The 25,631-nt window shown below is 46.6% G+C and overlaps 1 protein-coding gene across 1 annotated transcript in view; it reads right to left on the bottom strand.

Annotated features, from left to right (window-relative positions):
- Positions 1-25,631, bottom strand: part of LOC138527493 (retinol dehydrogenase 12-like) — a 254,129-nt gene that overhangs the window by 59,873 nt on the left and 168,625 nt on the right. The window contains exon 3 of the mRNA XM_069638729.1: positions 14,550-14,705. Coding sequence (XP_069494830.1) covers positions 14,550-14,705 — 156 coding nt within the window. The remainder of the gene's footprint in view (positions 1-14,549; positions 14,706-25,631) is intronic.

The following is a 25,631-nucleotide window of genomic DNA, read 5'->3' on the forward strand; positions in this document are numbered from 1 at the left end:
ATACTGGCACATTTTAAACAAGAATACCAACAGAAAGAAAGAGCTTGGAGGAAAAACAGAGACAACAACACTATGGCTAGCGTTATATTAGCTTGGAAAGCCTATACAAAGGTGATTTTTTATGCTAAAGCTAAATAGCTTCAGAATAACATTGCAACCGCCGAGAATAAACCTAAAGAATTGTTCTCACTTATTTCTACATCTAACAAGCAATGCATCTAGTTTAACCCTCTTGCTAGACCTATCCAACGATTTGAACGTATTGTTTATAGATAAAATTAAAGACATCCAACATAAGATTCGCCAGTCAACCACACAGACTGCCCCTCACAGCAGTGACAGTATTTTGTGTGTGTGATACGGCAGAGGAAACATACTGCCTGCCTTGACATTAGAGAGGCTCCTAGGCAGAATTCCATTTTTGGGGGTTCTGCTTTCCCATTTTATGGGGCCATTATACATTTTGCAATTTTCCTCCATTTGGTTTCTAGGATCTATGACATCATTATGCTGTCAGAAATACAAACGGGCATAATGTGCTTTTTTTTAATCTACTACACACAAGTTTCGATATCCTGGTGGTAGCTGCATTATTCACTCCAACAATTAAGCTTGTGGTGGTTGAGTCAGTAGAAATTACTCAATGTTTTCCCTTCTTTCCCCTTCTGCAACCCCGGTTGGGAGTCATCCAATCACCTCTTTGGGGTTAGTTGGAAACGTGAGAACAGGTTAAGATGCTGTGTGTTGGGTGGGATATGTACGGCTCTTTTGGGGGATGTGTGAGGCTCTTTTGGGAAATGTGTGAGGCTCTTTTGGGGGATGTGCGAGGCTCTTTTGGGGGATGTGCGAGGCTCTTTTGGGAAATCTTTGAGGCTTTTTTTTATTTAATTTTAGCTGATTCTAATCAACTTTTTTCAATTCACAAGTTACATAAAAACAACACATTTCAGTTAACATTTTACAGAAGAAAAAGGGAAAAAAATGGAATTATTTACACAAATAAAATTCAGGAATCATCTACAAGAAATAAAAATCAATGGGCCTCATTCCGAGTACGGTGCAAAGGGATACCGGGCACCGTTAAGGACACCGGTGCCAGTAATCCCTTTGTGCCCTATTCCGAGGTCCCTTAGCGGGTCCCATCCTTAACGCCTGGTTTTACCAGGCGTTATGGACGGGGCCCGTTAAGGGACCTCAGACCTAATCACGGTACCGCAATTTGCCCGTTATTAGCACCTTCCCCCTTCCCATTGAGCCCTATGGGGGCTGAAATGGGAATGGGGAATGGCTTTTTCAATGGGGACTTATCAGTCCCGCAAAGGTCAGAATAGACCGGTAAGTCGCCATTGAACGAGGGCGGACTCGGTACCGGTATTGGAGGTAGTCATGGCGCTAATAGCGCCATGATTACCTCCAAACTCGGAATGAGGCCCAATGTAATTAAATGACAAGCTAAATCATGACCATTAATACATTCTTTTGATTTTCATGTATTATCTGTTATTTTGTAACTTCAATCAAGGGATTTCAAAACCTATTGTCTGCATAGTTGCTGAAGTATTATTGCAATTGGCAAATTATTTAAAACATGCCTATACATCATTGTCATTTTCTTTCAAATGAAGGGCATTAAGAAAGTTCACTGTTGCTATTCTTAAACTCATATTTGGAGAGCTTATGATCAAAGCCCATCTACGTTTGGGCAACACATTTGCAATTAAAAATATATGTTTCTCAAAAAACGTATTTCTCAGATTGACCAATGCTATACATTCTGTGATGAGGTGTTCTAGAGTCTCTTTCGTTTGTTAAGTTATTACAGAATCTACAGTCATTGTCCTCATCACTAATTTGTCTATGTTGGGCCAAAACATCACGCGTAAGCCACAAGTTCAGTCTCAGTCTCACAATAGCCAGACGTATTTGAGGTGAAGGGGCTTTAGATAGAAAAGGCTTGACAACCCTCATTTTCTTGTCACCAAAGCATTGACTGTTAAAATGCTTGTATTGAAGGCATGATAACCGTGTGTCAATCCAATCTTGAAGGAAGATTTTCTTTTTGGCTCTGTCAGGATTCATGATTAGAGTCTCTAATGTGATGTCCGCCGTGACCATGAGTTGATAAACATATTTGGTCCATTTCTGGACGAATTCATGAGTAGATGAAAACATGTAAGACAACAATAATGCAAGAATTGTCTCTTCCTTGGTTTAAACAATGCATTTACGAAACAGAGCGCATAATTGCCGATGATATTTTGCTTTTAAAGATGTGAGACCCAGCTCATATCTCAGCCACGGACCAGGAGTGGATTGTGGGACATTTAAGATTTGCCTCCAGAATTTGGCCTCCAATTTATTCAAACAATCTGATGCAATGCTGTTTCTAGTTTCCAAACCATATAGTAATGAAGGAGATATTTTTTGTCGCCAAAAAAGAATGGCTGCATTGATTGTAAATTTGCCATATTTAAATAAAATTAGCCTGCTCTGAGATATGGCTGAGCTCAGTTTATTTCGTAAAGTGTGCGAAAGAAATTCGAATGAAGAGTTTCCATCAAAGGGTAAGCCTAGATATTTATAATTAGGTACAATGACTAAATTAGTGTCCTTAATTCTCCATTCAAATTTATTTCTGTTGGTTCGTTTGGGAGTGTACACTACTATTTGTGATTTTTTTAAAGTTCATAGTGAGTGCATTATCATCAAAGTATTTGGCAAGAGCAGATAGTAACTTTTGTAGCCCAATCAGTGTTTTTGAAATTAAAGCAAGAGCATCTGCATACCATAGGGCCTGTATCGCCACCTTGTTCATTTTGGGTGAATCGGGGCTACAGTGAGGAAGACTTCTCTTACATCCTGAATAAAGAAGTTAAATAGTGCCGAAGCAAGGATAAAACCTTGCTTCAGCCCTCTTGATGTTCTTATCACTGTAGACAATAGGTCTATAACAGAGAGTCTAACCTGTATGGATGTAGACGAATGTAGCAAGAAGATAATGTCAATAAGACTTGGTGGACATTTCGCTTTGATTCATTTTTCTGTCAGTTTAACTCTCGAAACCGAGTCGAAGGCTGCATTTAGGTCAATGAATGCAAAAAACAATGATGTTTTTGTGTTATGAGCTTGTTCTTTCAAGGCATTGAGTGTCAGTAAATTGACCGCTGTACACATGCCCGCCACGAAACCTGTTTGATTCTGATCACGATGTTTACTGGTTTGTGTCCATCTATTAAAATCTCTCAGGTTAAACGAGAGAAGATTTTGCCTGGGGAGTTCAATAAGGCTATCGGGCGGTAATTTGATGGCGTTCCTCGATCACCCTTCTTAAATATTGGAACTATAAGAGACGAATGCCATGATCCTGGTATCTTTTGTGTGCTGATAATATGTTGAAAGATGTTGTTAAGTATGGTCGCCCAATGCTTAGGATGTTTCAGCATGTAGTTTGTGAGGCCATCAGGCCCTGCAGCACGTGAAGATGATGACTGGAGTATAAATTCTTCTATTATAGTTTCTGAACACTATAGAAGCCATGGCGATTCGGTTTTAATTTTGTATTTATACAAATCAAAGTTCTTGTCAGCGTATAATTCTGAAAAATATGTTACCCATTGATTTTCTGAGACTGTTTAACTGAGACTGGGATTGACTATGTCCTGATTTTTCATTTAATAATTGCCAGATTTGTGAAGCACTTTTGTTAGTTGTTGCAGATAAAAAGGTTTCACCATCTTGTTGGAACATTTTTGTTCTGTGGGCTCAGGACCAATTTCTATATCAACATTTGATGGATTTGTGTGCTTGGATTCTGTCAGCTGAAGGAAGGTGATTGGAGCATCTCAATTCTCTTCGGTAGATACTTTTTGCCTGATGAATTTGAAAATCAAATACATGATTGTGTTTCTTCATGTTGGTGTTGTTAGGAACGTGCAGATTTTTAAATGATGACAGTGCTCCTACATAGGATTCAAAGTGAGACCACGAATGTTGCACACTCAGTACATTATTTGGTGATGAAAAATTGTCAGCGGACCATTTAAAGCGTGATTTAGCATTGTTGATAGTTAATGTTTGAGTCATCCATTGTAGCTCTTGCTCATCTGGAATACCGCTCCATGGTCATGTTAACGTTAACATATGATGATCACTCACTGTTTGTGTTGTTATTTCGAATCTTGTTGCCAACGTGAACATATTTTCAGACAGATATACATAGTCGATGGAACTCTTAGAAGTTCCTCTCTGCCATGTTGGTTGCGATGGGACATCTCCCGGTAAGGAGCCATTAGCCATTCTCATGTTGGCATCTTTCATGAAATTAATCTATTTGTTGACTCTTGGCGTTTTTTTCCATTAGTTAGTTCAATACAATTGAGGTTGAAGTCTCCAACTAAAACCGTTGATGTAATTCCATTTGATTTTGCCATTAGTTCAAACAAAATGGATAAATCTCTATTAAAAGTTTTGTCAGAAATAGCCGCTGGATTTCTATACAGATTAATTATTTTTTTTTTAAACGGTTTTTATTATTTTTTAAAACAAACAATACAAACCAAACTGGCAGCGCTTTTTACAACAATTACATGAACATCAATTAGTCAAGACCACTGCTCCCCCAGTCCCTCCCCCCTCAAGAGCTTGTTTGTCCTTCTCATTCCGTATCTGCTGCGTGTGGCAGGGTATCACCTCCTTCTGCGACTGCAGAATACATTATTGTTCCAAACGGTCCTGCTATTAATACTCTCCATGCCAGCAGGGTACTCACTACTTCTTCCCCACACATGCTACATGCCTCCTGCCATACCACCGTTTCAGCCTCCGCCGATTTCTGCAGTTCCCGCCACCATACCTCCACCCGTGGCTTATGGCACTGCTTCCATCCCATGGCAATCCTTCGTTTTGCGAGCACATATGCCAAGTCCTTCAATTTCCCAACATGTTTAAGTTTCCGTGGTCTGGGAAACCCTCCCAACAGGCAGGCCCAGGCCGTATCTATAATGAGCGTAACCCCTTTGTCCGCTAGTTTTTGCGCCACTTCTCCCCAGAAACTCTCAATCACTGGGCAAGACCAAAACATGTGTGTCATATCAGCATTTTCCTTATCGCATTTTGGGCACGCTTGTCGTCCCGCATTTCCAAACTTCGATATTCTCATCGGGGTCATGTAAGCTCTGTGCGTTATATACAACTGTATTTGTTGTAATCTAGCATTTCTTGACACCTTCTTGTGGTATCCCATAGCACGCTCCCACATCCCATCTTCCATCTGTGCTCCCACCTCTGTTTCCCAATCCAACCTCAAATGCGTCAATTCCTTCCCAACCCGGGTCATCACCATCTCATACAATCTAGAGATCTCATGCCCCCCTTCTGATTTGCCATATATTGTCCCCATAGTGGCGTCTGGTTCCTCCGCCAATACAGTCTCAGGCCAGATTTTACGAATATTCTGCACCAGCCTTAGGTACGTGACATACTGGCCCCTATGCAAGCCCGCCTCTTCCCCTAGTCCTTCAAAATCCCTAATGGCCCCCTCTTGCCAGACATCCCCCAATGTGACCAGCCCGACCGACTCCCAGTAGGTCCCGATTATCATCCTTAGTCGTTTGTCTTCCCCTGCCAAAGCAACCAACGGCACCTGCGGGGAACACGGGTACGGGTCCTCCATCATTCGACATAATCTACGCCACATCTTCCACCCCAGCAACATCATTCCCGGGCGCTCTTTCATTTCTGACCTAGGCAACCAAATAATTTCCTTCAGGTAGAACGGAGTGCAGTCCTGTCCAAATAGCCTAAATTCGGGAGTTACCTCATCAGAGAGCCATTTGACCACATATTGCAACCTACCAGCTACATAATAGGCCTCAAAATTAGGCAGCTTAATACCCCCCCTTTCATAGAAATTCTGCAACTTACATAGCCCCACTCTATTCCGGGTGCCACGCCACAGGAAGTCTCTGCACATACTATTCAGCTTGGCAAAAAACTTCTTTGGTATCATATACGGAATATTGCTTAAAAAATGTAAGAGCCTAGGCAGGACCACCATTTTGAGCATCGCCCCCCGTCCCATCATCGCCAACGGCAACTTCTCCCAAAACTTCATGCTTATACGGATTCTTTCCACAGCCACCTCGGTGTTATGCAAATTTCCTCCTCTACCGTGTGATACACATCTATTCCGAGGTAGCGGAAGGAACCAACCGCCCATGGTATCGGCAACACTGGCAACCGCTCCGGAAGGGTTCCTCTGTAGCTACCCAATGGAAATATGCTCGATTTTTAGGGGTTCACCGCTATGCCAGACAGTTCTGCATACCTTTCCATTACCTCCAGAATATATTGAAGATTTTCCTCCGGATATTTCAAATATAATAGCAAATCGTCAGCATACAGGGATATTAGGTGTTTCTCTCCCCTACCTCAATGCCTATCATGTCATATTGTTGCCGAAGGTGCACTGCCAGGGGCTCCAGGGCCAGAATATATAACATCGGGGACCAGGGGCACCCTTGTCTGGTGCCTCTGCTAAGTTGCCACCTCTCGGATATCACCGCTCCTGTACATACCCTAGCTAGCGGCTCACTGTACAGCAACTTCGCCCACCTAACATAGCCCAGCCCCATTCCGTATTCCTTCAGGGACTCCAGCAACCACGACCACCTGACTGAGTCGAAAGCTTTGACTGCATCTAAGGACACAACCGCCATTTCACCCTCGCTCTTGCTCCCCCATTCAATCACCCGGTGGAGTCGCCTATGATTGTGGGTTATATTCCTCTTGGGGACATAACCTGTTAGGTCCGGATGTATCAATTTACTAATAACTCTCCGCAATCTATTAGCCAGGACCGCCATCAATATCTTGCCGTCCTGGTTCAGCATTGACAAGGGCCTATAGGAGCCGCAGCTATGCCCTGGTTTGTTGGGTTTAGGGAGCGGTATTATTATCGCTTCTCTAAGCGATTCCGGCAACCGGCCCACCTCAAACGATTCATTAAGCATTTCTAGCATCATGGGGGGGGGGGGGAGGGAGTACCTCCTCTCTATATGCTTTATAAAATTCGCTAGGAAGTCCGTCCGCACCAGGGGTCTTACTGGTGGGCAGCTGCCTGACCACCTCCTCCAATTCCTCCAAAGTAATCGGTGCATCCAGCTCCTCTCTTTCTTCGGCACTAATCTTAGGTAATCCCATATCTCTTAAAGTTTCCCTTATCTCCTCTCGGCTGCCCCCCCCCCCCTTTGTCCTCATATAGTGCCCTGTAATAATCTAAGAATGCCTCATTGACTCCTTCCTGGGTGTTCGCTTCCTCTCCATCCTCTCTGGTTATCGTCCTAATCGGGGGCTTAGGGGTTTCATTCTTGTATAGCCACGCCAAGAGACGGCCCGTTTTATCCCCACCTGCATGCTGCCTCTCAACATACTTCTTATAGTTAAGGTTGCAGAGCCTTTCCCAAAGTTCCGCACACCGCTGCTGTAGTTTATGTACTGGCTCCGCATCCCCCCCTCCCCTATTGAGTTCCCGTTCCAGTTCATCCTCAGCTTCCCCTAACTCCGTTAGGACCCCACCCTGCAGGCCCTTTGATTTAGCAATGGTAGCACCCCGCAATACCACCTTAAAGGCTTCCCAGAGCGTGCCCGCCGAATCCACACTGCCAGCGTTCTCTTCGAAATAATGTATGATCTCATCCCTGATATTCTCTCTGAAGACCGGATCCTTGAGCGCCTCAGCCCGGAGGCGCCACGTCGGTATCCGCGCTCTGGGGCGGCAGTACTGCCATCCCAGGACCAGAGGCGAGTGGTCCAACAGGAACCTCGCTTTGTATTCTATTTGGGTGGTCTCTACCACCACATCTGGCATGGCAAAAAAATAATCAAGTCTCGTGTGCAGTTGTTGCAGGGCTGAATAATGTGAATACTGTTCCTCATTAGGATGTTTCAGCCTCCAAACATCTGCCAGCCCAAAGTCGTCGAGCAGTGTCTGCAATGCCCTGGCCGCTGGGGTGGGCCTATCAATGTTATCATCAGATCTGTCTACCCTGGGGTTCAGCACACAATTAAAATCCCCTCCCCAAATAACCACCCCACCCACACACGTACCCAGGTTGGTACACAGAGTCCTAAAATATGCCGCCGTGTTTTGATTGGGGGCATAAGTATTTACAATGCACACCTCTTTATTCTCCACCAGTGCCTTCAATATGACCATCCTCCCCTCTGTATCCACCACCTCTTGTGTAAGTTGGAGCGGAACGTGCGGTGCCACCCAGATCAACACTCCCCTAGCGTAGGCAGAATACGGAGAACCTACTACAATACCTCTCCACTTCTTCCCCACCAGTTCCAACTTTTCACGAGTCAGATGCGTCTCCTGCAACAGTGCAATATCAATCTACTGTCTTTTCAAATACATCATGACCTTGTTCCTCTTTAAGTAACTATTGAGTCCCCTGACATTCCACGTTACGATCTTAAGATCCCCCATAGCTCATAAGTATCCTCCCCCCTTCCGTGCAGCAAATCCCACCTGCCCACGCGATACAGATACAGCCCTCTGGCTTTTTCTTGTAGCCTCATGTACAAACTCAAACTCCCACTACTTATCTCCTCCATCTCCTCTTCCCGTCCGAACGTCAGGCTCCTGGGGACATCCCTGCGCGTCGAGCCATCCCATGGCGTCCTCCAGAGTCTCAAAAAACAAAGTCTTGTGTTTGTGGAAAACTTTTAATTTTGCCGGGTACAGCAACCTGTATTTATGGCCCGCCTCTCTCAATCTCCGCTTTACCGTCCCAAAGTTCATACGGCTACGCTACACAGTCAGGGTATAGTCCAGGTAGGCCGTTATGTTTGCCGCTCCTCGTGTAATCGTTCCTCCCTTGCGGAAGTGTTCTAGTATTCTCTCCTGGTCCCGGTAATTAAGGATTTTGGCACTTACTGGCCTAGGTGGGTTTCCCGGTGGCGGCCTCCTTGTTAGAACTCTATGCGCACGTTCCACCGCGAATCCTTGAGATAAGGCTCCTCCGGGTATCTCCTGCAACAGCATAGATTCGATGAACTCCGTGGGATCGTGGCCCTCCGATCCTTCTGGCAGGCCCACGATGCGAATGTTATTCCGTCGGGCGCGTCCTTCCGCCTCCTCCGCTCTGTTCTCCAAGTTGCCCACTCTCTGCACCAGGGCATGCAATTCGGCCTTATGGGAGGCACAATCCGCGGTGTTCGGGCTCACCTCTTTCTTGAAGGTCTCAGTGCGCTCCGCCAGGGATCTGACGTCCTGTCGGAGTAAATTCACCTCCTCCTGCACCTCACCGACCTTAAGGTCCAATGCCGTTTTCAGCTCAGTTACGGCCAGTTCAAGCTTAGCCTCCCAGGCCGCCTTCAAGTCCGCAATCGCAGCCAGGACCTCCTGGTTAGTACCCGTCACAGGCATGCCGCCTGCAGGCGACTTATCCTTGCTCTTGGAACTTTCCGGACCAGGAGACGTCTTGGGAAAGTCATCCAACGTGGGCTGCTTTGCCTTCGGTCTCACTGTTCTATTAAATATTACCCAGGGGACCTGCGTTCCGCGCAAGTTACGAATGCGCACACAGTCCGCTCCTATCGCCCGACCACCGTGCGGCCTGCTCCTTCCTTTGCTCCGGTCGTTGATCGGCCATTTTGTTTTGTCTTCCGTCTCCGGCGCTCCTTATCTTTTTCGCACAAAACTCCACCACCGTTCCTCCCACGCCTTCCAAAAGTTCACCAAGCGCAGGCAGACCGTTCACACACCGACATGTGTGTTTTCAGCAGTCATAGGCACGTTGTTATGCACTATTTCGCCAGGATCATTTCAGGATCTCGGGAGCTCCTCCAGATCGCGTCCTCCTACATGGCCCTCTTAGCCACGCCCCCCTATACAGATTAATAAGCGCTAGATCTTGAATGCCATTTGAGATTCTAACAAGTTGGATAAAATTGTTGGGAGAGCCCAGGAGTGTAATTATAGGCCTGTGCTGACTTTACTGCGACTAGAAGGCCTGCCATGGGGCATCCTTTCTGAGCAGGTATCGCCGGAAGAAGAACCATGTCATGATCATCCCACACTGGTGTTGCTGTTATCCATGTCTCTTGCAAGGCTACTATGTCGACCCCATTGCAGATGGCTATTACCCCTGGTGTTCCAACTTTTTAGTGAAAAGAAGTTTTCTTTTTTGGTCTCTTGAAGTAATGGTTATGCTTGTGTATGAATATTGCCTCCTGTCTGTGTCTTTTGACCCAAATCACAAAACAAACATCGACATTCTATATGGTTGATTTTTATCAGTGTTTGTTGTTCGGCTGTTTTTTCTTTGTTCATACGTTCTGGGTCTTGTGCCAAAAGGAATCTCATTCTGAAAAGCTCAATTTCTGCTCTCCACAATGTATTTAGGACTAAGCCCGATTTCATCCATAATCGTACAATGGATAGATTTACATCGCATATGAACTCAACCTGATCAATGTCAGCTGACGTGATGTCCTCCAATTCAAGTATGTCATTAAATATATTTAAGATACTTGTTCTAGATAAATCGTATCTTCCATAGGGGGGGCGTCGCGACATTTCAATATCAGTGTATGATAGTTTGCAAACTTATTCTTTTTGAGTTCCAACTTTTGGTTTTTATGGTTACATTCCTCAATGGGTTGGTGATGTGTTATTTCTTTCATCAGAATAATTTTTCCGTTGAGTCTTCACTGATTCAACTATCCTCTGTTGAGTCATACGGACGTTGGAAGCTCCACGGTTACTTGTGTAAACTGCTGTTTGACCAACATCTTTTGTTGGAGAGACGATCTCATCTCATTAGCACGCTGTAAAAGATAAGCTTCCACTGCTGCTTTAATTATTGTAGTCTGATCATTTATGTTTTTTGTAACCTCTTTCTTTTGAGATCAGAAGGAGAGGATTTATTAATGGTGGTTGAATAGACTTCCCGGAGTTGTGGGCGGGTTTAGTCCCGCCAAACTATCAGTTGCATCAGATTCGAGGACGGTTATTAATTGATTTAAAGGTGAGTGATTCAATGGTTGTGGTGGAATCATTTCCTTTTGTTTTGTAGAGCCTTCATTTTTACTTGTCTGTTTCCAGTCCTGTTACGGCTTTTAGTGATGATTTCATTTTTTGATGTTCTTGAGTGGGTTTGGTAAGATCAATCACCTGTGCACGTGAGTGAGAATTAGTTGTTTTATTTGCTTTATTTGTTTGATAAGGTTTAGTTATAAGATGTCTTGCTCGTCCTTTAATGCAAATCCGTTTGTTGAAGACTTCATAAGAATGTTTTTTTGAGTTCTGAGTGCCAGTGGTTGGATGATTTTCTACGCTTACCCAGGACGAGTTAGGATCCACTGTAATGGGTGCATCAATTTCAATTGGGCGAATGATATGGCCAAAGGATGGCAAACCTTGAACTATTGTACTTGCTACAGGTTGGAGGGTCGTTATGTTTGAATTAACCACATTATCCACTATATCGATAGGTTGTTTTTGCATTGAAGGTAGCGAGTAATAATGAGAGTGTGTTTCAATCCATGTGGCTATCTGATCAATTTTGGCAGACTGCTGATTAATTTTCAGTTCGAGCGATTCAAATAATTTGAATAAACTGTGTATTGTCGAATTTACAGTCACCAAGGTGATTTCAATTAAACCGTGATTAACAGGCGTGTAGTTTGTTCTTTGGTGGATAGTCATCACCTCGGAGTTGGTTGAATATAGGAGGCAGAAAGTGAGATGGTAGAATCCATTGAGCATCGCTTGCGATAGTCAGGAGAAGCTGTCCGAGGAGATGATACAACTCCTCTGCTACTTGCATGGATAGAGATTTCCGAAAATGCTTCCTCATTTTCCTCAGTTTCTGAAATCTCTTCAACTTGGGTCAGATGAGACCTGCAGGATGGTAGTGTCAGATACACGTTGGTCTTCAGGGTCTTCAGTCTCCTCATTACCCACTGATGTTACCTTGGCGATATCGGATTGCACCGGATTTGCCAAGGGCACAATGTCTGCAGTCTTTAGAGGGGGGCAAAACAAACGAATATCTTTGCTAGATGTTGGAGTTTTTAAACGTGGAGTAAGTATTATAGTTTTGCTTGTAGAAGCTCGTTTTGGTTTTTCCATTGGTTTATTCAAATCTGAGCGTGAAGGAGTATCTAAAAACTTAGATTTATCTGGCATATTGGATTTTAACGTGTAAGGTTGCATATGCATGAGTAAACTCACACCCTCATGAACCGTGCAGTTGTATTAATGAATAGCGAATACATAAAACATACATTAACAGACAGAATAACAAAACAATGCACACAATGAGAGGACTTTGTTTTTCCAAGCCTAATGTCCCGGGTCCACAACTCCGCAACTCCGCGGCCAAGACGGACTTGTAGGGACTTGATTGGGTGTGCGCGCGCATTCACGATTTTATAGTACCTCCCCAAAATGGCGTTCAGCAAGCCTAGACAACAAAGAAAATGTATTTTTCAAAAAATGAGTATAGCACAAAAGTGCAGTCAAGTCATTGGTAATGCTGTTCACTTTTTGGGAAATGTAGTCTTTCCTGAAATCCTTAGCAGACTCGTGTAGCAACAAGGAAGAAAGATCACACGCCAGAACAGGAGCAAAGTATTGCGGCCATGCGGGACTTGTAGGGCCTTGCTTGGGTGCGCGCTGTGCTTGTGTGAGGCTCTTTTGGGAAATGTGTGAGGCTCTTTTGGAAAATGGGAAATGTGTGAGGCGAAATGTGCGAGGACCTTTTGGGAAATGTGCGATTGTCTTTTGGGAAATGGAAATGTGTGAGTCTCTTTTGCGAAATGGAAATGTGTGAGTCTCTTTTGCGAAATGGAAATGTGTGAGGCTCCGTTGGGAAATGTGTGAGGCTCCGTTGGGAAATGTGCGGGGCTCCGCTGGGAAACGTGCGACGCTCCGCTGGGAAACGTGCGACGCTCCGCTGGGAAATGTGCGAGGCTCTGCTGGGAACTGTGGGAAATGTGCGAGGCTCCGTTGGGAAATGTGCGAGGCTCCGCTGGGAAATGTAGGAAATGTGCTAGGCTCCGTTGGGAAATGTGCGAGGCTCCGCTGGGAAATGTGCGAGGCTCCGCTGGGAAATGTGCGAGGCTCCGCTGGGAAATGTGGGAAATGTGCGAGGCTCTGTTGGGAAATGTGCGAGGCTCCGCTGGGAAATGTGCGAGGCTCCGCTGGGAAATGTGCGAGGCTCCGCTGGGAAATGTGCGAGGCTCTGCTGGGAACTGTGGGAAATGTGCGAGGCTCCGTTGGGAAATGTGGGAAATGTGCGAGGCTCCGTTGGGAAATGTGCGAGGCTCCGTTGGGAAATGTGCGAGGCTCCGTTGGGAAATGTGCGAGGCTCCGTTGGGAAATGTGGGAAATGTGCGAGGCTCTGTTGGGAAATGTGCGAGGCTCCGCTGGGAAATGTGCGAGGCTCAGCCATGTAATCTTACATTGATTCGTACCACATTCCCTGCTCAGCAATTTGAAGCTTTCTAAGAGCAGCATAGGAGAAGCACCCACTATTACTTAACATCAGCTGAACAAATATTTGCCCAAAAGAATGCCACTACGATTACGGGAAGTTTCAATCACCATTCGCAATGGACTGTAAAATTATGTCTGAATACCGGTGTTACATTGCATCAATTGAGCCTTTCAGCAACAAGAAAGGCCATGTTTTAGGGTTTCAGGTGAATGCAAAAATAATCTTCACAAGTCCCTATCCAGAAGGTGTAAGACTTGGCATACCGTGAAAAGACTGCACTGGGCCTGGTTCCTGTACTGGCATCACCGAGAGAGAGAGAGAGAGAGAGAGAGTGGTTTGCCAAGGAATAGGGGCCTTTAGTTTGAACGTGTACATTTTGAAGCACCAAAGTTTGAAAATTAAATCTCGAAAATTAAAAGTTTGAAAATACACCTTTTGTTATATACTTTGCATTGCCAAGTCTAAGCCCGAAAATGTAAGCTTGAAAATATGTATTTTCTTGGTGCATTTCTTTCTCCGCAATGGGCACAACACAGATCATCAATCAATCAATCAATCAATAAAATGCACGCTTAAAGGGATTTCCCTTCTCTTGCCTTCCTGACATCCCTCTGTCCTGCCCTCTATTTCATGTTCCCGAGCCTGTCAACTGGTATTTTATTTTAAAGATTGTGACAGATGAAACCCACCCATTACCTACTACCCTACTTTTGCCCTGAGGAGCATACCTCACACTTTCCCAGAACATTGTGCCCTTCAAAAACAGGTTGGCACTGCTCCATTTACTCGTGCCACTATATGACTTCTTCCACATTATTTTTTTAAATGGTTGCTAGTTTTCAAACGTTTGCGTTTTCACAGTTTTCCTTCCAAACTTCAATCTTTCAAACTTATATTTTCAAATTTAACACCAGTGTCCGGGGTGGCTTTAGGTTTGGTTTTTCTACTTTCCTGAAGCTACAAAAACATGCCTGGCTCTAGATGCCATGAAAGCCTGGCTGTTATGATAAAAGCAAGCGTTCCCCTCTGGCGTGGTACCTTTGCGCATGCGCTCTGCGAACTCTCCGACAGACTTGGTATCCGCCAGGTCCAGCTTGCGAACGACCACCTGCTCGTTCCCAGTTTCCGCGCGGATCTTGCTGGCGGCTGCTTCCCCTTTCGCCACATCTCTACAGGCGATGACAACTCGAGCACCTGTAAGAAGAGGAGAGGCAAGTGGATCAGTACAGAGCTGTTCTCGAAGTGCAGGGACCCTATTCTCCTCTCTGCATGCCGGAAGGTTGCATATTATCATTATCAATGTGCACCTGGCAACAACCTGCAAACAGCTCATCTAGACTATAGGCCGAGGGAGGGGTCATTATCGTGAGATAACGGCCCGTCACCAAGTTATGGCATGAGGCAAAATCCAAGGGTCATATGTGGAGGAGGGTCGGTATCCCAAGAGATAATGACACCTCCCAACATCTATGAGGCTATAAGCAGATGTTGGAAGTAGCAAAAATGTTTGGGTGGTGAAGTAAAAAAAAAAAAAAAAAGTACTTTAAGAGCGAGTAAAATAAATAGACACATTGAATGGGCTTTTATTTTGCAGTATTTAAATAACCATGGTTTTCTTTAAATGTTAATCATTTTATTTGAAACCTGGCTAAACTGAAGCAGGTTTAACACGAGCACGCAGTCGGGAACCTATACAAGTAAACAGTTTCTCCATAAGAAAGTGAAAGCAGTTCCAATGTCTTAGCTTTCTCTGTCGTGTGAGAAATAGCATACTCGAGCAACAAAAAAGGTCCTCCCAGGGAGGAAGTGTCTTGCTGAAAAATATTTTGCATGGAAATTGCATTCTTTTTTCCCTGTCTGCTTTTGAAGACGAAATGTTCAGAATCCAGTCAATACCAGTCATTATTGACTGCACGGTAAGCATTTCGATTGGCTAAGAGGAGGTCTATAATGATCCCCATGTGCTGATACAGTAAATGCCGATTATTTCTAAATAGTGTGCATCCGTTATGATCCCAGGCTAAAATATTTCAAGATGATCCAGAAACAAGCTGATTATTCACTCAGTCAGATTCTAATGTCAATAGCACCCACTTACAAAACAACCCCCTTTAAATAAAAAGCTACCTAAGCAGGAACCTTCATGGTGATTCTGGTACTCGTCATTCTTCCGCTCCATCCTTCACAACTGGTTGGGAACAGCATCACCATAGACAGGACAGGGAAACAGCTGTCACTGTACACCTAGTGCGAGTGTCCAATCACGTGCCGAGCCACGTGCATCTCGAACCGTCACCTACCATGCAAGGTTGAAGCACAGCACATAGTATGACAGGATGGAAGGGAGGGCGTTGTGAAGGAGGCAAAGCACGCAGTAAGAGTGCAAGAATTATTTTTCCATACTCTTGTGTCCATCTCGGCCCCATCCCATCAGGTTGGAGGGAGACCGCGTATGCCGAGCAAAGCGCAAGTGGAAGTTACAAAAAGCTTTGGGGAAGAATGCGTCATTCCTCGATGGGAAAAAAATGGCAGCACTCTTAGTCCTTGCCTTCCTCCTTTACAGCGTTACTTCCATGAAATGCATCCAGAAAAAAACAATAGCTGAAAGCACGAAGAGCAGCCCGCAAGCTGTCCTACTCAAACAGGTCCTTGGAAGGACACTGTTTCTGCCTTAGCTGTGGTAGGAGGGGTGCAAAGCCTCAGAGAAACCTGAACACCTAAACTTTTTAACTATGAAGTACAGGAGACTATCCACCTGGCAACGACAGCCTTACTCCCACGGGTTTGATATCATTACGGCTCAAACTATTTATAAGAAAGTCATAGCTCATAGAAAGCATGAAATGGAAAAAGTCTTGGGAGGAATTGGTTAATTCTTCTGTCACAAATGATGTGACACTTTTTTGGGACATTTTTAATAATGGGCCCTTTTTTATACATGGCAAACAGTGATGTCAAATCCACAGCTAGCTAAGAAAACGATGAGAATGTAGAACTGGATACAAAGCAATGAACAACGTCGTAAGCTAGCAACCTCACTTTACATAGGAGTAGCAGCAAATAGTCTTGATCACCTTCCGAAATATCTCAAATGTACATCAAGACACCACCGTAATCGGTTCTTGAGGCTTCGGTTGAATGCATATAAAAACAAGAGAGATGCTGTGGATTAAACATGACAAAGACACCAGCAATAACTTGTAGATTTTGCAAAAAGTCAGTTGAGTCTTCCAAACATTTGATCATTGAATGCTCCGACTCACCTACGGAAAGACCGTTCTACTTGGGGAAAAATGCCCCTTTAAAAGACGGAAGTGTCATGGCCACTGGGCAAGGAACCCTAATTTCATCATCTAAAGCAAGGTTGTCCAACCGACGGCCCGCGGGCCAGAATGCGGCCCTCCAAGCCGTTTTATGTGGCCCGCGAGGCTGAAGAGTAAAGAAAAAAAAGAAAAAAAGAAAAAAAAGTGCATGCGTGTGAACTGGAGCTTCCTCAGATGACCCCTTGCATGGGTTCATCAGAGGAAGTGATAGTCTTCAGCAATGACGCGGTTAATTTAACTGGGTCGTGGCTGAGGACTGAACACCACAACCTGGTTAATTTATTTATTTATGCAATGTTTGTCGGAAACAGGTATCCTTATAAAAAAACAATGAGCATGCTTTTACAGCGTAGGTCCTCTTTTTTTGTAGGGGCTTGTTGAAGGACGGAATGCACAGAAAAACAAAAAGAGGGATAACAACAAGCTACCTTTCGATATCCTTACCGGAGGTGACAAAACTGGATCTCACACCATGTCCATGTATAATAATAATAATAATAATAATAATAATAATTTGGCATTTATATAGCGCTACGAACCCTCAGGTATCTGAGCACTGCTTATTATTACCCACGGTGTGTGGTGCTCATTTATCAAACTCAGAAGGATGAAAGGCTGAGTTTGGCCCCGCCGGGATTCGAACCTGCGTTAGCAGGCTCTGCACCGGTGTCAAAGCGAGCGCTCTACTCGCTGTGCCACTTGACCGACTGAGTATTTACAAACCATCAATCTTTTAGCAAATATAAAGAGATGGAAGGCTCAATTTTAACAAAAATATCTCATATATTTATTATATTCTGTAATAAAACAGACCATTTGGTCACATTTGCAAATCTCATCAAACATACAAATAAAAGTAAAAGAGACAATTGTTCGACAATTTAGATCTTTGTGTTCATTCACATAATACTTTGTAACAAAAAAGTGATGTTAGTAGCAGATGGGTGACTTTGAATTAGCCTATTCGTGTTATGCTAAACAGTCCCCATTTTTCTTGTGCTCCATGCTTGATGCCGGGTAGTGATCGGGAGAGTCCGGGTCGAGTGGGAGTGACGCCGCGGCATTCCAAATAGAAACTTTACATTGCCGCTACACTGATAAGGTTCGGGCGGCTATCCAAATCGGACCTCAGATTGCTTGAAACCTGCTGCTTTTGCTTGTAGACCAGTAAATTCGACCACACTTGTCAAAGTAATGACTGATAAAAAATGACGGGCTTCAGAAGAATTGGCGTTTTAAGTCGCGACTGAATAGATCGCGCATAAAGAGTATAAATAGATACCTTGAGACACTGCACAACTGACCGTGTGACATTCTGTACCCTGTAATACAGGGCACTGACTGTGTCCTGAAGAAAGCCTTACATATACGACTAACCAATATAAAAGCAAGGATAAGTCTCTGTGGGATTTAAACATTAAGGCTGGAAACTGATTTGTTTACGTCGACACAAGGAAACAGGTATCCGACAATCATTGCATGAATAAATAAACTGCGTCGTGGCGTTCCAGGCCTCAGCCAAGACCTGGTTACTTATTACATTATTCTAAGTGAGCAACCGAAAATTCGTCCTGCTCAAGATGTCTGGCAGCTATGTCCCAGAACCCTGCCTCCCGTTCCAAGGTTTCAGGTATTGGAGCTTGGAGGTTTTGTGAACTTCTTGTCCTGGGTGGCCATTAAGTGAAGACCTAAGCCCTATGTGAAAGGGCCCTTATTGTCCAGCCAAGCCGGTAATCGCGTAGTTTATAATCGCCATTGTCTCCACTCCCCAAAGTGAAAAGATATGATCCTTGGGAGGCGTGCAGGAACAAAACTCTAGCATGGCTAACTGTTCAAATCAGGCCAGGACTGCAAAGCGACCTGCACAGACTGAGTAGTGCTCTCGTTAGAGTGGGGACCAGTGAACCACTGCATTGCCTTCCATTGTGGAAAATGATCCTGCCAGGGACAAAGGGAATAGCAAGAAACTGAGAAAACACGCCTTTAAAAAGGGCTCTTGATTATCCGGTCTCTTGCCCAGCCCCCCTATGCGAGTTACAGTTGTGAACTCCTTGGCAGAGTTTCCACTTGTAGTTTTTAAACCTGCATGCACTGAGTTCTCACATCCAAAAGAAATGTCAGACAAGCAAGGCCACTTCTTCCCCTCTCCCATTTATTTTCTTGTGAGCACGTTTTTATAAATCATAATGGGGTAGACATGTCTTGACTGTATATCTTCTCTAAACAAGCATTGTCAAAGCCAACAGTTTGGCTTTTGCATTGGCATGGAAATATGCATTTTGAGTGCCTGGCTGTAAGATGGTACCCTCTGGCAAACTGTGGTAGTATCTGGGCATACTATAGCAGTGCTTAGCAAATGCTTACCCCAAAGCCCAAACTGGTGGCGTCGCTAGGAATTAAGTGCAAGCAACAGATGCAAGGGCACACATTCCTTACAAATCAAGTGGCTGAGGGCACACTTGATTAAGATATTTTTGTTAAACATGGAGCAGTTTACAGCTGCAATTCACCCACTACCTTTCAGAAGACTGCTTACAAAAATCGTTGACATCCCCTTAAAAGCAGAGACATGTCAAAGAGATCTGGGGGGTGGAGTTAGTGGGGTATTTATTTATGCAATGTTTGTCAGAAACAGGTAGCCGACAAACATATCATAAATAAATAAATTAACTGGGTCGTGGCGTTACAGTCCTCAGCCAATTAAAAACTGAAGATAACCATCAAAACGTAATATTCATTTTTGACAAATTGCGACCCAAGATCGGCTACGCAGGTACTTCCACTTCTTTTAGTTCTCTTATTATAAAACAGACAGGCCTTCATTCGTTTGATACGCATTTCAAAAATGTAAAGCGACAGGACATGCTTTCTTTTCTGCTTCTGTTCTTCCAAACATGCAACTAAATGTATCCTACGGGTTGTTTTTTCATCTTTTTTTTTTTCAAAACAAGCTACAGGTCTGAATGTCACTGCGAAGGTAATGTATTTTTTTATAATACCACTTTATTCAAGAGACAAGGTAGCATTTTTGCCGCAGGATTTTAAACATAGGAAATTGCCATGTCTCACTCACGCTGAACATCATGACTGCTGTTATGATATGGCATTATGTGATGATATGGCATTTATGATATGATATGGCATTTATAACGCGCCTATACACGTGTTTCAAGGCGTGACGAGACAACGGAGGGGAACAAGGGATGACGGACAACAATCCTACTAGGCCAGGTGTCATTCAGATCGCACAAGTGCATGGGAGGGGCGCAGGGACAGTGCAGTACAAGGGAATAAACAATAACAATAAGTAAGTGCCAGCATGTGGCAAGTGCAGACATCAGGTGCCAAGAACTGGAAGGGGGACTGTAGGGATACAGAAGCAGTCCCCAAGTGCAGGGGTTGCCAGGTGGGCAGTGCAGGTGTGTGCAGCTTGGCAGGGGAGGGACCTGGGCCCGCGATCAGATCAGATGGTATCCAGGTAACCAGTGCAGTACCGCTTACAGCCAGAAGGTCATCAGAGGAGAAGCAGAGAAAAAGCAGAAGCAAAGAGAAAGGTTTTGAGGTGATTCCGGAACCGGAGATGGTTCTCCTCAAGTTTAAGGGAGGCAGGGAGGCTGTTCCAGAGGGAGGCACCAGCCGAAGAAAGAGATCTACCACCAACTCGTTGCTTGGAGAATCGATTGAGCCTGAGGGAGTTGGAGGTGGATGAGCGAAGAGCTCCAGAAGGAAGATATTTGGGAAGAGAGAGTTGAAGGTATTGAGGCCGAAGGCCCCAGAAGGCCTTGTGGACGATGCAGACAGTTTTGAACTTAATCCTCGCAGCCACTGGATGCCAGTGCAGAGATTTCAGTCCTGGAGAGATACGATCCCTGGGCTTGAGGCCAAGGACAAGTCTTGCAGTCCTGTTCTGGATAAGTTGCAGAGGGCGCAGAGTAGAAGCACGCAGATTTAGAAAGAGGCTGTTGCATTAGTCCATGTTAAGACGGATTTCTGAACTCTGTCCTGGTGGCGCAGAAGTTCAGAAGGCCAACCTAATTACTTGGAACAGGGTAACCTCTGGACGAGCCAGCCCAATCAAGGTAGCGATCGCGGCGGTCAAGACTAGGTCTCAAGAGGGGTGAGGGTGACTGAAAGCCCGCAATGAGCACACAAAGCAAGAACACTTACAAACTACTCCAAACAGTTGTTATATTAAAAATATATACACATTTATTTCAAGGCCTTTAAAACAATGACCGTAGCGAGAAAATCACAATATAACGATAGTAAACCAACACATACCATATCAACACAATATATATACAAATACAACAAGTCTCAAGCGTTATATGCACGAAATGTGTAGTCCACCTAAAAGGGAGGGAAAACAGGCAGTGCGCAATAATGCTTAGACCCAGTTCGCCTTCACAGGCACCTAACTAGATGGAAGTCCGAGCCTTGCGAAGAGTGGAGCCTTGTGCTCAAAAGTACCTGCACGCGCTGGTGCCAACGGGCAAAAGGAGAAGCTCTTCGAGGGAAATCAGGCAGTTCAGTTTAGTGCACAAAAGAAGAACAACAAGTTCCGCGACTCAAGCGCAGCCTCCACAGTGGGCAGAAGCAGAGCGCAAGTACGGAAAAGGGTGCTGTTTGACACAGCGGGGAAAAGCAATGGGCTCCTGCAGGAGGGCGACCAGATCCTAGCTATGCTACTCACCGGTCCCCGATGCAAGCAGACCCAGGCTTCTCCGCGTCAGTTTCAGCAGCTGGCAGGTTCAGAAGAGCAGGGAATGCCTCGTCGTCGTGTTGAGTAAAAAGACGTCCCAATCGAAGAAATCCGCACAGTTTGTTACTACAGCAGGGCAACGGAGCGGCCGTGTGTATCTGAGCCAAATGTACACTACTCACTTCAGACCTGGGAACGCCAAGTGTACGAAGCGTGTGAGAGTGACAAGGACTCGAAATACTACACAACCTGGCGGCGGTTACAGAGCAAGACTCCCGTGTAAGCTGGTCAGTCAGCTGGATGGCCCAGAGACGCTTCCGAAGGCTTACTGGCAGGAGATGGTGAAGATGCCGAGAATAGCTGTTCCCGCTATTCCAAGGGTCGAAGTACCAGTACAGGCCTTCTGGTTCGATCAAAGGTGAAAAGGGTTTCACAAGGCGACAGCAGTGCAGAGGAGAAGTCCTTCAGCGGGTCACCAGCGATTCCTCGGTCCAGCCTCTTGGTTGCAGGATACTTGGCTCCTGTATTCCTTCGTTCGTGAGAACTCAGGAGATCGACATGGTAGTGGTGTTTCCAGCCCCCTCTTATCCACGGTTCCCTTCGCGCCAAAACGGAGGGGACCCAATGGGAGATCCGCTCATCAACACTCACACCATTCGTGGACCAATCACGGACCACGGTGGTCCCAGGCATTCACACCACCCTAGACTCTCTGGCACCCAGGATGTGTATTGGGACCAGACATCCCAGCCCACATCCTGGAGGCACACACAAGACATGTAGAAGCCTGCAAAAGCATCCGTGTTTCGCGGGAAAGTACATGCCCAAATAAGGAAGGCCCCGGGTCGGCTCGACCTGGGGAAGGTGAAGGGAGCAAGACGGTCAGCGGACAGGACAAAGGAGCCTCGTGGTCTGGCCATTTTGGGAGCCAGGCCACCATTTTGGGTTAAGCGCGAGAAATGCGCTTAGAACGCCAAAAGGAGCTCAAAACACAAGAAACGATCGCTGCCACCATTCCCATCCCTGAATCACTTGAACCGATCAGATACAATCCTAAACGAGTATCTAGGGCCTGTAGAAGGCTAGAGACCCAAGAGAGCTGTAACTTAGCTTACAGTGCCCTCTTGTGTCATGTTGCACGAAAGCCGCAACATGATAAAAGAAACTACGGGAAACAGCGTTCCCCGGTACTGACTGTCTTAAGGGCATGTCAGTTTCCCCGTAAGAAAGGAGCGAAAGCCCAGAGGAGTGCGGCAGAAGGCTGCACTTCTCTGGCAAAGTCAAGAACAAGGTGAAAAACAACAGCAAAAAGTTTAGGGGTTGCCACATGGAAGGAAAATTACCTACAATTACGAAATCTTTCCTAACACTCGCCCCTCCGAGACTATGGACAGGGGGAACTAATCCACCCCTGGATGAGTCTCTTGTTCAGGTCGGTTAAACATTCTGGACAACCCATCAGCATTGCTATGTTGGACACCTGGCCTATGCTCAATAGTGAAGTCGAAGCCTTGTAGACTTATGGACCCACCTAAGCAACTTTGGATTCTCCCCCTTCATGTTCATTAGCCACTTTAAGGGCTTATGGTCAGTTTGCACAGTGAAGTGGGTCCCATAGAGGTAGGGCCTCAGCTTCCTTAGGGCCCACACAACAGAGAAACATTCTTTCTCTACCGTGGACCATCTGAGCTCTCTGTCCTTAAGCTGGCGGCTAATAAAACCAATAGGGTGTTCCTTACCCTTCTCATCTACTTGTGATAGTACAGCTCCTATCCCAGTGTCAGAGGCGTCCGTCTGCACGATAAAAGGTCTTTGATAATCAGGGGCCCTGAGGACAGGGGCCTGGCACAAGGAGTCTTTTAAGCCATTGAAGGCCTTCTCACACTCGTCGGTCCAAGTTACCTTCTTGGGTTTCTTCGGAGTTGTGAGGGCAGTCAGAGGGGCAGCTATGGTGCCATAGTCTGCCACAAAATTGCGGTAATACCCTGTGAGTCCTAAGAAGGCTCTCACTTGGGTTTGCGTATTGGGGGTAGGCCAGTCTTGTACTGCTTGTACTTTACTGGGAAGAGGCTGTATCCTCCCTCCACCTACTTCATGTCCAAGGTAAACCACTGAGCCTTGTCCAATCTGGCATTTACTAGCCTTTATGGTCAGGTGTGCTTTCTGAAGAGCCTGGAGCACAATCCCGAGGTGTTTCACATGGTCTTCCCAGGTGGCACTGAAAACTGCTATATCGTCCAGATATGCAAGACAGAATTCGTCCAACCCATTCAACACATGATTCACAAGCCTCTGGAAAGTGGCAGGTGCATTCTTCAACCCGAACGGCATTACCCGGAATTGGTAAAGGCCGTCTGGAGTAGAAAATGCTGTTTTCTCCTTGGCATGTTCTGCTAAAGCTATTTGCCAATAGCCAGCAGTGAGGTCAAATGTGCTGAGGTACTTGGTGGCACCCAAAGTATCCACCAGCTCATCTGTTCGAGGCAAGGGGTGTGCATCTGTCTTGGTGACAGCATTCAGAGCCCTGTAATCCACGCAGAACCTCAATTCAGAAGTGCCTGCCTTTGGAACCAAAACCACAGGGCTGGACCAAGGACTACTAGAGGGTTCAATCACCCCAAGGTCTAACATCTTGTTGACCTCGGTCTTAATATATGACCGTACTTTGTCTGACATCCTGTATCCCCTACTTTTGGTAGGTACACTGTCTCCTGTGTCAATGTTATGTTTGCACCAAGGTGTCAAACCAGGCGACTGCGAAAACAGGGGGGAAAACTGCCTAAGCAAACTTTTCACCTCAGCCTGCTGATCAGAAGTCAGGTGAGGGGGGGGCGCTGTTGTGCGCCTAGCAAGATGGCCGCCTGATGCGTGAGCTCCGCGGCGAGCGGACCTCATAATCCTGATATCTGGCACCTTCCCTATCTGCAGCCGTGTACGGGGCACACGATTCTGTTGCTGCGGCTCCGGGGATCCTGCGGCCCCGATCCTGTTTCGAATCGGAGTCGGGAAAGGCATTCCCTGGCTCCGTAATACCCATCCCCCTGCCTGCGGAGCTCCCGCGCGCCTAACACTGGGCCCGGGCGGAGGGTGATCGTACCCGCCCGGGGTCCTGCAGCGCCGCCTTCCACATCTGCCGGGCATCGGCTGGGGCCGGTGTGCCTCATCCCTTTCGGCGGCGGGGCCGTCGGAGGCCCGGGATTGTGACCCGCCGGCTTTTGCTGCTGCTCCGACTGGGACGGAGAGGTCTGAGGCGGGCTGCTCCCGTGTCCCTGGAGGGACGTCGGGCCTGTGACACTCCCCCCCCTCTACTACATCTGGGGCCCTCCTCGCCCTTCCCGGAGCGCTTCCTCGGCCTGTGGGGGGGGTCGCTGGAGCCTCTCCCCTCCGGCGTCCAGATACGGGCCGCGCGGGTCCTCGCTGCCCCCGGAGGCGATCCTGCGGCCGCTGCCTTGGTGATCCTCCGGTCCTTGGCCCCCCTCTTGTGTTCCACGGCCGGGCGGGCCGCCTGGGGGCCGCGCTAAGTTCCGCCTGCCGCCGCGGTCAGCTGGGGGGACCGGGCTCTCGTTCCCCCTAGTGCTGGGCGGGCTGGGGTGCGCCGCCCCCGCCGTGCCTGGTGGACTGCCTGGACTGAGCCCTCGGCCGGCTCGTGGATCTTCTACTCTTCTCCCGGGGGACCCGGCAGGAGGATCGCGGGGACCTTCCCCCCCCCACTGCTTGCGCACCCCGCGCGGATGGAGCGGCGTGGCCCTCGGGTGCGGGCCGGGGAGGCTCCACTGATCTACCGGACCTGCTGCCACCCTCCCCCGGGACTCGGGGACCGCCCCTCCATGGCGGGTCTTACTCTCTGCGGCGAGGGGCTCTGAGACCCACAGGCAGCGACGACCAGCTCTGCCCGGTGAGCCCTGCCCTTCCTGGCTCTCCTGCTCTGGGCCTCGGCTCCTGCTCCCCCCCCCCCTTGGGGGGCCTCATACCAGCTTCATACTGGGTCTACCTCGGCTGGAATCCCTCGTTCTGTTTGGCCCTACTGTGCACTGGGAGCTGGCCTCCCCTCCTCTCACTTCTCTTGAGGCTATTGCCGCTCCACCCGTAGCGATA

Source organism: Ambystoma mexicanum, chromosome 14, assembly GCF_040938575.1.
Source record: "Ambystoma mexicanum isolate Mex_15411 chromosome 14, UKY_AmexF1_1, whole genome shotgun sequence".
Taxonomy (NCBI): Eukaryota; Metazoa; Chordata; class Amphibia; order Caudata; family Ambystomatidae; genus Ambystoma; species Ambystoma mexicanum.